Source organism: Parasteatoda tepidariorum, chromosome 9 (genome assembly GCF_982258835.1).
Source record: "Parasteatoda tepidariorum strain Cologne lab strain chromosome 9, Ptep-v5.0, whole genome shotgun sequence".
Classification (NCBI taxonomy): Eukaryota; Metazoa; Arthropoda; class Arachnida; order Araneae; family Theridiidae; genus Parasteatoda; species Parasteatoda tepidariorum.
In genome coordinates this window covers 8,806,053-8,821,213 of record NC_141763.1, presented here as the reverse complement: position 1 = coordinate 8,821,213, position 15,161 = coordinate 8,806,053, and the positions used below count along the sequence as shown (strand labels likewise).

The following is a 15,161-nucleotide window of genomic DNA, read 5'->3' as shown; positions in this document are numbered from 1 at the left end:
TCGTTTTTGGCCTATAGGATTGTTTTGACAATATTAAAAAATTGTTTTTGATTATTTTATTATTATGGTTCATTAAGGAAAAAAAAAGGATTCTTGGATATTTATTACACCGATAAATTTTCAATGTATGAAATATTACGATGCAAATCTAATTTTGTTTGGTATAATTGCATAATTTATGCTATAAAGTTTTTATAAAACTATTCATTGCAACGAATTGAAGTAGTATCTAAATCAAACAACAAAAAAAAAGTTGTCCTATTTATGGCTATTTACCTGGGATAAGACGTAATTAGCATTAATTTTAATTTAACATGACACAAGATAGAGTTCAGCTAAATCTTACACGAAATTCTAATGCAATTTTTTATCATTAATTATTTTTATATATCTGTATAAATTAACCATTAATTATGAAAAAAAAGAAGAAAATTATTTGACCGAATATTTAGCAAGATTGCCTCACAGCTGAGTATTTAGTATAATCAGTAGCAGTAAAATATAATAACTTGTCTTCCTAAAAAATATTTCATTGTTCTTATTTTACCTCTACTTTTATTCGTCACATTTTTTATTACCAAAAATGAAACTCTGGATTTCAATTTTTGCATCTTACTCTACAACTCAGATAAAGTTTCTAAACCTAATTCAGTGCAATCATAAAAAATGAAATACTAATTAGTTTCATAAATATGATTAAAATACATGAAAGCAATTTTTTATGTTTTGTAATAATGAACTTAATTTATAAATTACATCTAAGAGTTTTTTTAAGAAAAATCAATAACAGTTTTAAGCTATATGAATAATTTTATTTCTTAAAAACTGATATTTCTGCATAAATGATGTAAATTATTTTTAAATTTAATTTAAATCAATGCAATCTGATATTCAAAATTGCAAAATTTATGTATCAAAAGTTATGCATCTGTTATGAAAATTTCATTAGTAAAAGCATAATAATAATTTCATGTAAATTGAAAAAATATTTGTGAAGTTTTACAAGTTCCCTTCCTTGAAGTGTTCTTCATTAGGACAGTATACTTCACTTTACCATCTAAAATAATGGCACATTAGTATGCTTTCAAAGCAAGTTGAACGCATTTCCATTTATATAAAGTTAATTTATCTTCGACTTTTTAGAAGTTTTTGTTTAAATGACAGTAATTTTAATTGTTTATCTTTTGAAGTGAAATCTATTAATTTAGTATCATAAAATTTAAAAAGAAAACCTTGAAAAAACCTTGCATGTGTTTTTCAAGGGGGCCTATCCAAAAAAAACCTGGTGAGGTTTTTAAACTAGGTCTACTTTTTGGAGAATCTGTTTGTTATATAATAATTTTAACCATTTTAAGTTAGAGTTATTAGGCCAGGATAGCCTGGTTGGTAGGGCACTGGGCCCACGTCCGAGAGTTCATGGGTTCGATTCCCACTGGCTGAAGACAATGGTGTCTGATGCATGTTAAATCTGCCGAGTCGCGAAGCCTTCATGTTCCCATAGCAAATCAATACCTCTGGGGGTACTGAACCGGGAGTTTCCTTGTCTTCTGAATTGGTTCAAAATTACTAGGCTACGGAGTTGAACATTAGTTGTCATAAACCCAAAAACTGGATCGGCTGTTCAACTACGGATATATAAAAAAAATAGAGATGTTAAATTCTTTATTTATAATAATGTTTTTAAATAATATTAAACATTATTAATACATTTTATCACAATTTAGATTTTGTAGTTGTAAATATGCCAACAGCAAAAAATAATCTGAATTTTGCCAACCTTGGTAATGTTTGATATTTACTTATTTCATTATAGATTCTTGAAGATTCTAAAATGCGGTTTGAGGAAAAATTAACTGCTGTCATTAAAAAAGTGAAGAATGATTTGCAGAATTTGTCAGAACATACAAGTGATCTTGTGACCCTTGGTGACGTATCCATGGTTCAAGAATACAGGAAGGAAGCACTCCAGCTCCACAGAAGAATCAAAATGGCTGAAGCATCCATTGCATGGATCAATGAGGTCTGTAACAACATCCTTTTTTTTTTTTGAAGAAAATAATTAAATAAAAAAACACTAATAAGGTTTGTATTTTATAGGTATTAGTTATTTATTTTAATTATTTTCTCATAGTTATTAATCATTTATACTAATTAATTTCATAATACAAGTACTCATCAGAACATTAATATTGCATTGAAAAATCTGATTATAAGGCCAAAAGTTATTTGATATGTTGTTTTTTCAACCAAACTGTATTTTATTGATTGGGATTTAATTCTTGGTTTCTAGGAAGAGTCTCTGGCAAAGCAAGCACCAAGCACTTATCCTGAAGTTGAGACGATATTAAATGCCATTAATCCTTTTATCCAACTCTACCAGCTTTTTATTGATTGGGACGAGGCTGAAAAAGAGTTAGTGGAGTTTCTCTCTATATATGTATATATAATGTCATATATATTTCTGTCTATATATGGAAATTTAATGTCAATCGTCATTTTACTCATATATCACGAATCTCACTAACACTCATAAATTTACATTTTCTTATACAATAACAAGGTTGCCACTCCACAGGGAGAATAGGGAAAAACCTAGAAAATACGGGGAATTTAAAAAAGACCTAAAATAACAGGGAATTTTGAGTTTTTCTTTACAAATTGGGAAAATACAGGGAATTTTGTTTCTTATTTTCGTCTTTTAAAAATGGTAACAACTCAAAGTGTGATCTATCAGGGTCCTTATAAGTCATTAAAAACTGCTTAAATTTTATTTTGGAAAATAAGAGCCCTTTAAAGTACTTAATTTTGGTACAAGGTTTTTTAAAGTCCTTAATTTTTTAGCATCACTATAGTTGATTTGACCATTTTTTCAGTTCAATTACAGACAAGAGGAAGAAATGATGTCCTTTCATTAATATATTGGTTAATATATTCTCTTATTAATATATTCTGGCTTTTGCCTAGATGAATACTCCATGAGGAGAGTGAAGTATTCTAAAAGAAAGAATGGTGTGACAAGGGGGATACTGCATATGGAAGAGATAGTGCTTATTTGGGAGGGAAGGGGATATTTCAGGTACCTGAGTAAAAGACGCACACTAACGTTCAAAATTGACAGAATTCAAGAAGTTTAGTTCTACTGGTATAACACATCTGCTTATAGGAATTAAGTGAAACGCTAAGAAAAGAAGTATCAGAAAAATTAATTGAACTGGAATCCATAATGGAAACTATTTCCCAAAATCTTGAAGAATTAAATAAATTTGTATAATATTTCAATGTGTAATAAATAACTGTAAATTCATAGAAAGCATAACATGTTTTAAAATTCATGATTGTACTAAAAATTAGACAGATCTGTAAGAAACAGGGTTTGAAATATCCCAGCCTACCTAGGTTTGTGACGAAAAATCTGGAGTTTATTGGGTTTGTGATGAAAACCAAGTTTTTTTCAAAAATACTTGAAAGTTTTTTCCTGAGTACTAAATGAGAAAGCATGATTTGCATCTAACAAGAAAGTTAAATATTTGGTAACTATTTATAATTTGTTTTGTTGCAATGTAATTTTAGATTGTTATGCTATTATTTTTATTTCTTAAGGATGAGCAGATTGTTACATAAAAATTTAAATCTACTCAACTAAAAGATCCTTAGATTTTAATAATCATTTTATTCAGTTAACATTGCAACTTAATATACTGTTTTTAATTTTTGTTCAATTTGCTTTAAAATTAATTATGTTTTTTCCCAGAATGTTAAGAAACATTATGTAAAGTTAATTCCCAATAACAGGTTTGACTGGAAACAATTTTGTTAAAATTCATCACAAAAGTAAATGTAACACATAAGTCCTTAATTTTTCAAAAAAGTACTTAATTTAAAAAAAAGTCCTTAAAAGTGCTTAATTTTTGCTTTGTTAAAAAGAGTGGGAACCCTGTCTATGAGATATTTAAGGATGGTATTTCAGCCATATTAAATATTTTATTTACTATAGCATTATTTGTTTTAAATATATTCCTTATTCTCTTAGTTTTTACAGCAATTATAACTAGTATAGTTAGCCCTATACAGCTCATACAAGAACACTGTAATTGTGTTTTTTCTCTTAATATATTGTGTATAATATGTACTAGAATTTTTTTCTCCAGATTTGAGTGGCAACCTTGCTATTGTAAATACCGGGAAACCTCCGTTAAAGGGACATTCTTGGGACCGAAAAAATTGTCAGTTTATGTGAGAGTTGTCCGTTTACAGGAAGGGTACCCTAATAACGAAGTTTAACACAGTAAATTGTTTTTAGAATATTTTCAAAGATGTAGAAATAATTAAATAATCCACAATAACTATCTACAAAGATATTTATTTAAACTTTAAGAAAATTAAAAAAAGAATATATCAAGAAGTTTGATATGGATACATAATTTTAGATGTAGATACAGATAAATGAATATAATTTTTCTATCATCATACGTACTCAAGTTAGACATATGATACCGAATAGGAGCTTTCAGTCCTCAGTCGGTTTCAATTATTAGGTTTACATCCCCTTACACCTTCGTATCATTTGATAGAGAACATGATTAAAACCTTCTTGAAAGTAAACCTCCCAGGATTCACAGAAAAGAAAAGCAATGCCTACCTGTAAGTCATGAGTACCTATGGAGTTGATTATTCATACTGGATCAGCTATCAAGTGTCTGGATAAATGTTTCATTTATATGAACATTTCAAAGATTATTCTTCTGTTCTCTTTTTTACCCCAGCTGTGTTAAATACAGTCTTCATATTAAAGAAATTTTCAATGGGAAAGGAAGAAGTGTTGAGAGCATTTAAGATCAACTTGTGTGGTCCAGATGAAAATATCAAAAGATGCCGCTGTCCGAATTATTTCAGAAGAGCAGAATCATTTTCTCTCCTTTCTTTACAAAGATAAGGCAAGGTGACAGGAAAAAGATTGATTCTTCAGTAGTAAAACAGCTTAACAATATTTTTAGTTAGGGATAAGACAAAAAATTTACATGCTTTAAAAAATGGTGAAAAGTTGCATTCCCCCCCCCCTTGCAATTTAAAGCAAAAATATATATATATTTTTTTCAAATTTAGAAAAAGTAGTGTCCTGTTGAAGAGATAGAAAATAATGTTTCAGGGCTGTCCGGTTACGGGAGTGTCCCCTTTGCGGAGAATGTACATAATGCTTTACTCATTGAAGATTCCCGGGGAATTAAAAATATGTCCGTATTAAGAGGCGTCCGTTTTGCAGGAGTGTCCATAACAGGAGGTTTCAATGTATATATATTATGGGAATCTTCAGTCTTCATTGTCAATCCTCATTGTACTCATATGTCACTTATCAAACTTCTCTCGCTAACACTCATTAATTTACATTTTCTTATACAATAACACGATTGCCACTCCACGGCAAGAACAGGGAAAACCTGGAAAATACAAGGAATTTAAAAATCATCTGAAATAACTAAAAATTGTGAGTTTTTCTTTACAAACTGGGAAAATACGGCTAATTTTGTTTCGTATTTTCGTCTTTTGAAAAATGGTAACCACTCAAAGTGCAATATCCATGGTATATTTAAGGATGATATGTCAGCTATATTAAACTAGTTCATTTACTATGGCAGTATTTATTTTAAGTATGGTCAGCTGTTCCTTTTTTCCTTTAGTTTTTTCAGCAAAAATACATAGAATTTTGTTTCTTATTTTTGTCTTTTAAAAAATGGTAACCAAAGGGCAATCTATGAAATATTTAAGGATGATATTTCAGCTTTATTAAACTAGTTAATTTGCTATAGCATTATAAGTTGAAATTAAGATTTTAACTATAAATCTACAATCATTCTTCTTAAAAAGATGAAACAGGGCTTCCACGGGTCTAGGAAAACAGGAAAAACCTGGAATTGTCAAGGAATTTTTTTTTAAATCTAAAAAGCAGGGAATAGTTAGAGAAAATTGCTATTTTTTTACAAAAAAACTGGAAAATTCTTATGTTATTTCTGGAAAATAACCAGTGTAATTGTCAGTTATCAAGATTCGAGTGAAATAATTCTAACATCTATTACAATTATTTTATAAAATTCCACTTTTTAGTAAAACTTTTCTATGTTTCCATTCTCATTCTATTATATTTTTCTCTCACAAAATCTAATATTTAGCATAACAAATAAAAAACGTTTTCTGATGAAAAATTGCATGGTATAAATAAAATATATAGGGTTGTTCGGAAAGTAATTTAGTTTTTTTTAGGGGGGGGAATGAAAGACAATTTTCATATAATGAATATATATTTTATTAAATTATATATTGACCATTCTAGTCCAGCACCTTTTGCCATCTTTCTGGTAGTAGCATGATTCCACTCTCATAAGATTTTTGGTCTTTGCCGGCAAAAAACTGATCCAGGTGATTTTTGACCTCTTCATTTGATGTAAAGGTTTTACAGTCCAAAAACATTTGTAGTGACCAGAACAAATAATAATCTGAAGGCGCCAGATCTGGAGAATATGGTGGGTGTGTCAGTGTATCCCATTCAAGCTGTTAAAGCTTTTGGCGAGTGACCAAACTTGTATGAGGTCTCGCATTATCTTGGTGGAACACTATACCTTTTCTGTTGAATAATTCTGGCCTTTTCTGTTGAAGTGCATCATTCAGTTTGTCCAGCTGACGACAGTAAACTTTTGAATTAATTGTTGTGTTATCCAGTAAAAACTTTAAAAAAAAACTATTCCTTTAATACCCCACCAAACAGACAGCATCACCTTTTTTGATGGATATTGGCTTTCGAAATGCTTTGAGCCGGTTCATCTTTTTTGCTCCATGATCTCTTGTGTTTGACATTGTTATAGTGAACCCATTTTTCGTCACCAGTAATCGGGCTCTTCAAAATTGGATAATTTTCGTGACGTTTGAGAAACGAATCTCAGAAGTCAACAAGACGACGCAAATTTTCTTCTTTCAAGTAGTCATAAACAGTTGAATTCGATGAATTTAACCTCTCACCAATCTCACATGTTATTCGCGGATTTGCATCAACTAATGCCTTTATCGTATCTTTATCAGCTTCAAACCGCCTTCCAGAATGTGGTGCATCTTCAGCATCAAAATTTTCTGATCGAAATTTTGCAAACCAGTTCTGGCACTGACATACTGTCAACACATCTTCTCCATACACATCGGTTAATTTCTTTCTGGCATGAATAGCATTTTTACCTTTTCTATAAGTAAAAAAATAAAATCTGACGAAAATGCTGCTTATTACTTAAAGTGCACCAACCTGCTTAAAGTGCAACTGCTGCGTAGAATTAATTGAACTTCTTCACACACAAGCCTTGCTATTTCAGCTCTCAAAACATATAATGATAATTCGACTTAAGTGTGAAGTTGGATTCGAAAAAAATACAATTAAATCCTCTGCCGGAAAAGCGAAATTACTTTCCGAACAACCCGATAGTTTGGATTTCAATTGAAATTTACCTGATATACCTGGAAAAGTCCAATTTTTTTTCTGAAATTGTAATATTAAAATAAAGTTAAAACGCCTTTTTTGTGTGTGCTCTTTATAACAAGAGTGGATGATTTTTTTAAATGTTCCCTAGATACTCACATGATATATTTTAATAGGTGGATGGAAGGTGGGTTTTATGAATTAGATGCCACAGCTATTGAAGCCAAAGTGTCAGAATTTAAAATTAAAGCTTTCAAAATAAAGAGAGGCTTGCAAAATATTTTGAAGGAGAAACTGAAGGAATCAAAAAGAAATACAGTCACAGAAGTAACACTTCCTCCTCTGGAAATTGCAGACAATGCTATTAAGAGAATTACCAAATTTGCCGTAAGATTGTTTTTCACTCATAATTTGCTTTTGTGTGTGTGTAAAAGTTTTTTTTTAATTACATTGAACAACAAATAGAAAGTGCATAACAGTTAAAAGAAAACTATTGCAAGTGAGGAATTATGATAATTCTTTTTTCTAACTATTTTTTTTTTCAATTTTTACTTTATCTTTCTTGCAAATATCAGTTTTTTTTTATGAATTCTCTTATTGATACCTCTAAAAACAATTTCTATACAATAAAGTTAATTAGACTGAAACTATTGTTTTACAAATTACATTAGAGTGAAGACTACGTCCAAATAAAAGTTTTGGTTTTTCTTGATGTACAGGTTACTGCCAATGTATGAAATTTAAGTAATTGTATAGAAGTGTAGAGAATGTCATTATATATATCTAATGTATAGAATGCTTAGTTATTCTATAGAACGTCTAAAATCTTGTTATGTGTCCCACATTGGCTAAACTTTATACAGAAAAACTAATGAATAATGAAAACTCTCTAGATCTTTTTTTGATGAATAGTTCTCATCATTCCTCTGTAGAGGGGAGCCATCCCCTCCTCGGAGTATCAAAATTGTGATGGCATGTCTTCGGATAATTCTCAAGGATGTTTCCCAAGCCATCGCCATTAGCCCATTGCGGAGCTCTAGTGCGATGTAAATAAAGTGCCTACCTACCAACCAAATCATTGAAATTCTTCATTATTGTAACATCATTTTATGTTAATTGTAGCGAATTGTGCCAGCCATTATAGTTTTGTGCAATCCTGGAATGAAATTGCGCCATTGGAAGATGGTGTCTGAGATTGTGGGGAAGAGAGTGATACCTGACACTTCGACAACATTCAAGGACCTCATTGAAATGAATGTCCATGATTATGTGGAAGAGATTGCTCCCATCAGTACAAAAGCATCTCGGGTAATTTCTTCAATCATTATTTGTTTTTCTCATTATTTGATTATTCAGTAAAACTCACCAGCCCAGGGCTCGAAAAACCGCCCATCCGCCCGTCCTCGGCGGTCAAAAATTTCCTGCGGACGACGAATTTCTCGAATCAGACGTCCGCACGGACGGCCATTTTCCCGTTAATGTTCGTGATACACTTTCAATTTTTGTTATCTTACAAGAGTCTAGCGCCTCACTTCTAAAATGACCCTCTAATCTAGAAATCCCGTACAGCAACATACTGCTCATGGTGGATTGATGTTTTTTCCTTCTGGGAGTACTGCAGCAGTTGAAAGGGACTTTTCAGCAATGAACTTACAAAAAAACACATTTTGTAAGCGTTAAACGCAATTATGAACATTCACCTAAATGGAAAACCCCTATCAGATTTCTGTGCAGAAACCTCTGTAAATCATAGGCTTTATTGTGGAACTGGCAAACGTCATATTTGATTCATTTAAAAAACGCAGTACCCTCGGATGAATTGACATTCCAGATAACTTGACCCTTGTCATTTAAATTATTTCATAAAAGAAATAAATTATTTCATAAAAGAAATACTAGGTTTTACTATTAGTAACTAAGTATTTCTTTTATTACTGTATAATGTAATCCTAGTAGCTACTAATTAATTGTGTAATTTATATAAATGTTTATAATAAATGAGAAAAAATAATATTTTTATTTATTTAGAAGCAACGGGTTAGTTTCATAGGAGGACGGGTAAAATTTCTGAGTTTTTTCAAACCCTGCACCAGCCGTTTTTTATTTTTAAGTAAGCCTTTTTTTAAGATAGGTAATTGAACTATAAAATTGGAAAATCCTTTCTGTATTCATTCACATTTCCCACTGTGTAAGTTTGTTCAGAGAACATTTGATTTTATGAAACAGCTGATTTTATAAATTAGAATATTTACATTTAAAGAAAAATTTCTTGAAATTTAAACTTTACATATACACTGAAAGTGAAATGAATGAATTACTACATTTGTATTTCATTTTTGTTAAACATGCGCTACAATTTTTAACAGGGCACCCACGGGTCAGGGAGAACGGGGAATGCCTGGAATTGTCAGGGAATTTTATATTAACTCTAAAAAATCAGGGAATAGTCGGAGAAAGTTGCAATTTTTTTTTACAAAAACCTAAAATATTCCTATATCATGCCTGGAAAGTAACCAGTCTTAAAATTGTCAATCACAGTGTCAAAAAATAGTAGTCAGTTATTGAGATTCGCCTGGAATAACTGGAAAAGTCGGGGAATTTTTTTTCTGAAGTTGAGTAGGAACCCTGTGTTTAGATAATCTTTTAATACTGTGTCACTCACTCATTGAGTTTCTAGTACATTGGTAACATATAAAAAAATCTCCTTAAATAATTTGAATTTGTTTAATCAGTTTAATTTTATGTATTTATTGTAGTGTGTCTACCACTACAAAAATATAATACCAATTCACTAGTATATAAGACATGTTAACTCGATTCTATGTTGGGGTACCTTTTCATAGATGAAGGTTGACATAGGGTCGATAGCTACCATCGCCACATTATTATTGATTTTTAGCTTTAATGTCAAGAAGGGAGGCTAACACTGGGGAATTTCTGTGTATGATCCATTCATTCATGTGATTATTTCTCTTGTAAGTTTATTTGTTATTATAAACTCAGAATTTATTACTTTTAAAGATAAAGTTTAAGGGTAATTTCTTTACAGTAGGCAAAATCCCACCCACATTGCCAAAAATTTTTTCTTTAATATCAAATATCTTTTAGGTAATAAAGTAAAGGAATTTACTTTCATAAATCAATCCCAAAATTATTTTAAATCACTTCTAGGAAAAAACTGGCACTTTCAAGGCTTAAGTTAATAAATAAGATAGAGGCATTTGAAACTTTTTGTAAGCTGCAAAATATATACTAATACTAATGGCAATTCAGTTATGCAAATATTTCAGTCTACGAAATTATATGCAGCAGAAAAAAGAGAGTTGAAATCTTTAATGCATAAAATAAAATAATATTTAACATGCTAAAATAATAATTTTTCCTACAAACTAGGAACTTGGTTTTAAAATACATACTAATACTGAAAATAAATCAGTTATACAAGGATTTCAGTCAGAGAAATTATAAGAATGTAGCAGAAAAAAAGATAGTTGAAAGCTCTAAGGCATAAAATAAAATAATATTTGACATGCTAAAATAATAAGTTTTCTTACAAACTAAGAACACACTAACAAACTGGGAATATAATAAAATATATACTAATTCTATAGATAATTCAATTATAGAAATATTTCTGTCTAAGAAATTATATGCAGAAAAAAAAGATAGTTGAAAGCTCTACTGCATAAAATAAAATATTCTTTGACATGCTAAAATAAACCTGTCAAGTCTCCTGTTTTTTAAATAAGACTCCTGTATTTTACGACTACAGGACTGAATGTGCTCCGGAAAAAATCCGGATTTCCGAAATTTTCGCTAACAGTGATCCGGAAGTTTCCGTAGATCGAAGGTCCAGGCGTTTAAAAAAATCATTGATCACAGAAGTTTCCGGAAATCAAATTTTCAAAAGTGGAACTTAAAAACGCAGTTTGTTTTATTTGTTTGTAAGGAAGAGTCAGAGAGATATTTTATGAGCTTAAATTCATGATTAATATTAATTTTTTATCAGTAAATAGTTGTTATAATCATAAAAGCGAGAAAGAAAGACATATTTGTAAATTTTAATTATTCTCCAGGTCATCATAAGTATGTGTAAAGGCTTGGTTTCTTAGGACAGGACGCCGTCAGCTGGAAATCAGCGCTAACCTCTGATTGGTCCATTTGTGAGTCGGATAGTATACGTCATCGAACGCTTATCTTGAACTTCAATTGCCGTCCAACTCAACTGCAGTTGGATTACAGCGTGACGTTAACCACAGAAGCAATGGCGGACAACATCCAACAGCACATTGAAACCAGCCAAGATTTTGATTTTGACATTAAACATAGCTTCTTCATTAAACATAGCACTCTTCATTTAGCTCAGCTATAATGTGTTTTTTCTTGAACAAAGTCATTATTTGTTCTCTAAAACACTGGTCGACAATAACAAAATCAATACAAATTCAAAATAAATATTTGTTTACGTTATTAACGCATGCGCAATGAGAGATAATGTCTGCGTTGGACCGACTGCTCACGCTGAGCTAACAAAAAAGTATTTTTTTGGCGTCAGATCTACGTCAACTTTCCGCTGACGCCCAGATAAGGCGTTAGTTCTAAGAAACCAGGCCTTGAGCTAACAAACCAGTATTTTGTTGGCGTCAGCGTGACGTTGACGTCCCGCTGACGCCCAGATAAGGCGCTTGTCCTAAGAAACCAGACCTTAAATGGTATAGGTATGTGTAAAATTTTAAATATATTTTAAGTAAACTAAGAAATATTGAGAAAAAGAAAAAAACCTTGTTTAAATTTTACTTCAATTTAAAAAAAAAAATTTTTTTTTAAAGGAAATTTTCCGGAATTTTGACTTGGGCTCACAATCACCCCTGCGACTATCTCCTGTTTACCCGTACATTCTCAAATTTCTCCGTATTTGTTGAAGAAATTTTTAAAAAATGAAAAATGGTGATAAAATATCCACTGATGGCAAAAGTACGACTCTTATTTCTCAACAGATGGTGCTATTGCCAGTACTGCAATATGTTGAGTGTTTGTAGTTTAAGTAGAGCCGCAATCGCCCAGGGGATATAGCATTTGCCTTCCAATGAGGTGAACCGGGCAGCTTGCACTGACCACAGTGCTGACGTGAAATATCCTCAGTGGTAGCCCAATTATCATTTAAAGACCCCTTGTGGTCAGGCTTACCGGGGTATGCTCTCGTGGTCTTCCTCTCCATGTAACACAAATGCGGGTTAGTTCCATCAAAAAGTCTTCTACGAGGGCAAATTTTTCCAAAACTTGATCCTGGAGTTCCCTTATCTTCTGGATTTGGTTCAAAATTACAAGGCTACAGAATTGAGCGTTAATAGTCTTAAACCCAAAAATTGGGTCGGCTGTTCAATGACGGTTATAATATAATTTAAGTAATTATATATAATGGTTTAAAACATTCTTCTTTAGATTAAGACTTATATATATATTTTTTTTTACTTCACTAAATGTAAGTGCTAATATTTCCAATTTTGACTTACATGATTATGCATGATGTAACATAACTTTACTCGTAGCCTAAAAAAATGTCACTTGTAAAATCTTGTTGTTTTATTTCCCCAATGCTGACAATATTTAATAATTAATTTTTCTTACAAACTAGGAACTTGGTCTAGAGAAAGCTCTGAAGAAGATGAAAGAGGAGTGGCAAGATATACGGTTCGTTACAGTAGCTCACCGAGACACAGGAACTTATGTTCTGTCCTCGGTAGATGACATTCAGACTCTGCTGGACGACCACATCGTGAAAACTCAAGCCATGAGGGGATCTCCTTTTGCGAAGCCTTTCGAAGGAGAGATCAAGGTACTTTTCGGGTATCAGTAGGGCAGATTTGTTGGCCACTCTTTCAGGGACGCCATATTAGGTGGGCAAACGTTACTCCCACTGTAAGGACAGATAGTACAGAGAATGAAAGAACATCCATGCCTTGTCCGGGAATCGAACCTAGGACCTTTCTGGTATGAGTTCAGCTCTCTGTCTACTACACAGTCCTGTTGGCGAGGTGAAAAATATTACATTTATGGTTATGAAATTACAGCTTAAAACACTGTTGTATTTTTCTGCGTTAAAGGTAAAATCTTCCGGAAAAACAGTTATTAGCCATTGAAATTACTTGAATTCACAAAATCTTTGAAAATTATTGCAAAAAAAAAAAAAAAAAAAATTAAGCTACTTTTTTAGGGTTTTATAATTTATATTCACAATTATGAGAAATTAGTAGAACAACTGACATTTTGGCATTACTTAAATTCTCAAATTTTAGTACATGGTTGGTTGGAAAGTATAGAAAATTCATTTTTTTTATGGAAAGTCTAGTGTCATAATTTTATAGAAAAGTTAAATGTCAATGCAAGAAGTTGTTATTTGATCAACTTTCTGATGTTTCTTCACACTTTGATGCTCTCTAACTCTTTAAAATACCACTTAAAATTTTTTCTATTATAGTATAGTAAAAATAAGGTTTAAACCAGCCTTAAAAAATTATGAAAAATCGTTAAGTACCCTTCTCTTAGTAAGTGGAGAAAAGTTAACCATGCAACTTCTGAACTATTAATCCTATTAAGTCTTTTACTCTCATTCAATTCAGAGTAAAAAATGCATAAGCAACAATACCTCACTTGTCTAGATAGCAGCATCAGATGCTTAAATAAGTACTAGTTAAATGTTTTACTTTTTGTACATAAAACCTTTATAAATTCTAATGTATTTTTCTTATTGTCTTGTAATTAGTGTTATTCACTTGAGCATGAAAAATACAGAGCTTCAATTTCTTCAAGTTCGTCGTCCTTTACCCTCTCCTTTCTGACATGTAATTTTGTGCAACTGTTAAATATCTTCTATTCTAAAAGAAGGATACTTAACAGTTTGTTGCATGGTGTTTATATGTTTAGTTTTGACATTTGATTTATTTTTGGATGCTTGGGTTTGACAGTATTTATCTATTTTTATTGTCTATTAAGCTTTTCAATTGCATTTCAAACTGATTTTTCCACTATATAGGATTAATAATTAACACTCTTCAATCAACTGATTTTATTGGACGATCAATTAAAAAAAAATCATTAATAAAAGTGTAATTTATAGTTTAATTCAATATACTACCCTCTTAAAAAATGTGAAGATGAATCTTTATAAGTATGTCAAAGAAATCTATGCTTTGAAATTGAACAGTGGACCCGTTAAACCGAAATGAAATGTCCAATACCAGTGGACTGGAAATAGTTAAACATCGAAAAGAAAATCAGAATTGATGATATTTTTATTGAACTGTCGCTTTTATTTAATTTTATACCATATGTTACTCAGTTTTTCTAATTAAAACTTTTAAAATTGCTATTGAAGTTCTTTTGCTCTATTTGTAGGAATGGGAAGATGTTCTGAAATTGACTCAAGACTCCATTGATGAGTGGTTAAAAGTGCAAATGCAGTGGCTTTATTTAGAGCCCATATTCTTCTCTGCCGATATATTGCAGCAGATGCCAAGGGAGGGGGCTCTTTTCCAATCAGTCGATCACATCTGGAGAGATATAATGCAAAACACAACTGAGAAACCAAATGTAAGTATTCAAATGCAGTAAATAATTGATAAATAAAAAAATTGCCAGCATTTGGTGAATGATGGCTCAAATAATGCCCTGCAGATGTGTGTTAAATTTATTCAATAAATTGAAGGAT

At 31.2% G+C, this 15,161-nt stretch overlaps 1 protein-coding gene across 3 annotated transcripts in view; it reads left to right on the top strand.

Moving 5' to 3' along the window:
* Positions 1-15,161, top strand: part of LOC107454707 (dynein axonemal heavy chain 7) — a 164,674-nt gene that overhangs the window by 36,394 nt on the left and 113,119 nt on the right. For all 3 annotated transcript variants that reach the window (XR_015429024.1, XR_015429023.1, XM_087150828.1), the window contains exons 15-20: positions 1,814-2,020; positions 2,291-2,412; positions 7,630-7,840; positions 8,576-8,761; positions 13,089-13,289; positions 14,849-15,043. Coding sequence is in view for 1 of the 3 variants with exons in the window: in XM_087150828.1 (XP_087006954.1) it covers positions 1,814-2,020; positions 2,291-2,412; positions 7,630-7,840; positions 8,576-8,761; positions 13,089-13,289; positions 14,849-15,043 (1,122 nt within the window). In the remaining 2 variants the exon portion in view is untranslated. The remainder of the gene's footprint in view (positions 1-1,813; positions 2,021-2,290; positions 2,413-7,629; positions 7,841-8,575; positions 8,762-13,088; positions 13,290-14,848; positions 15,044-15,161) is intronic.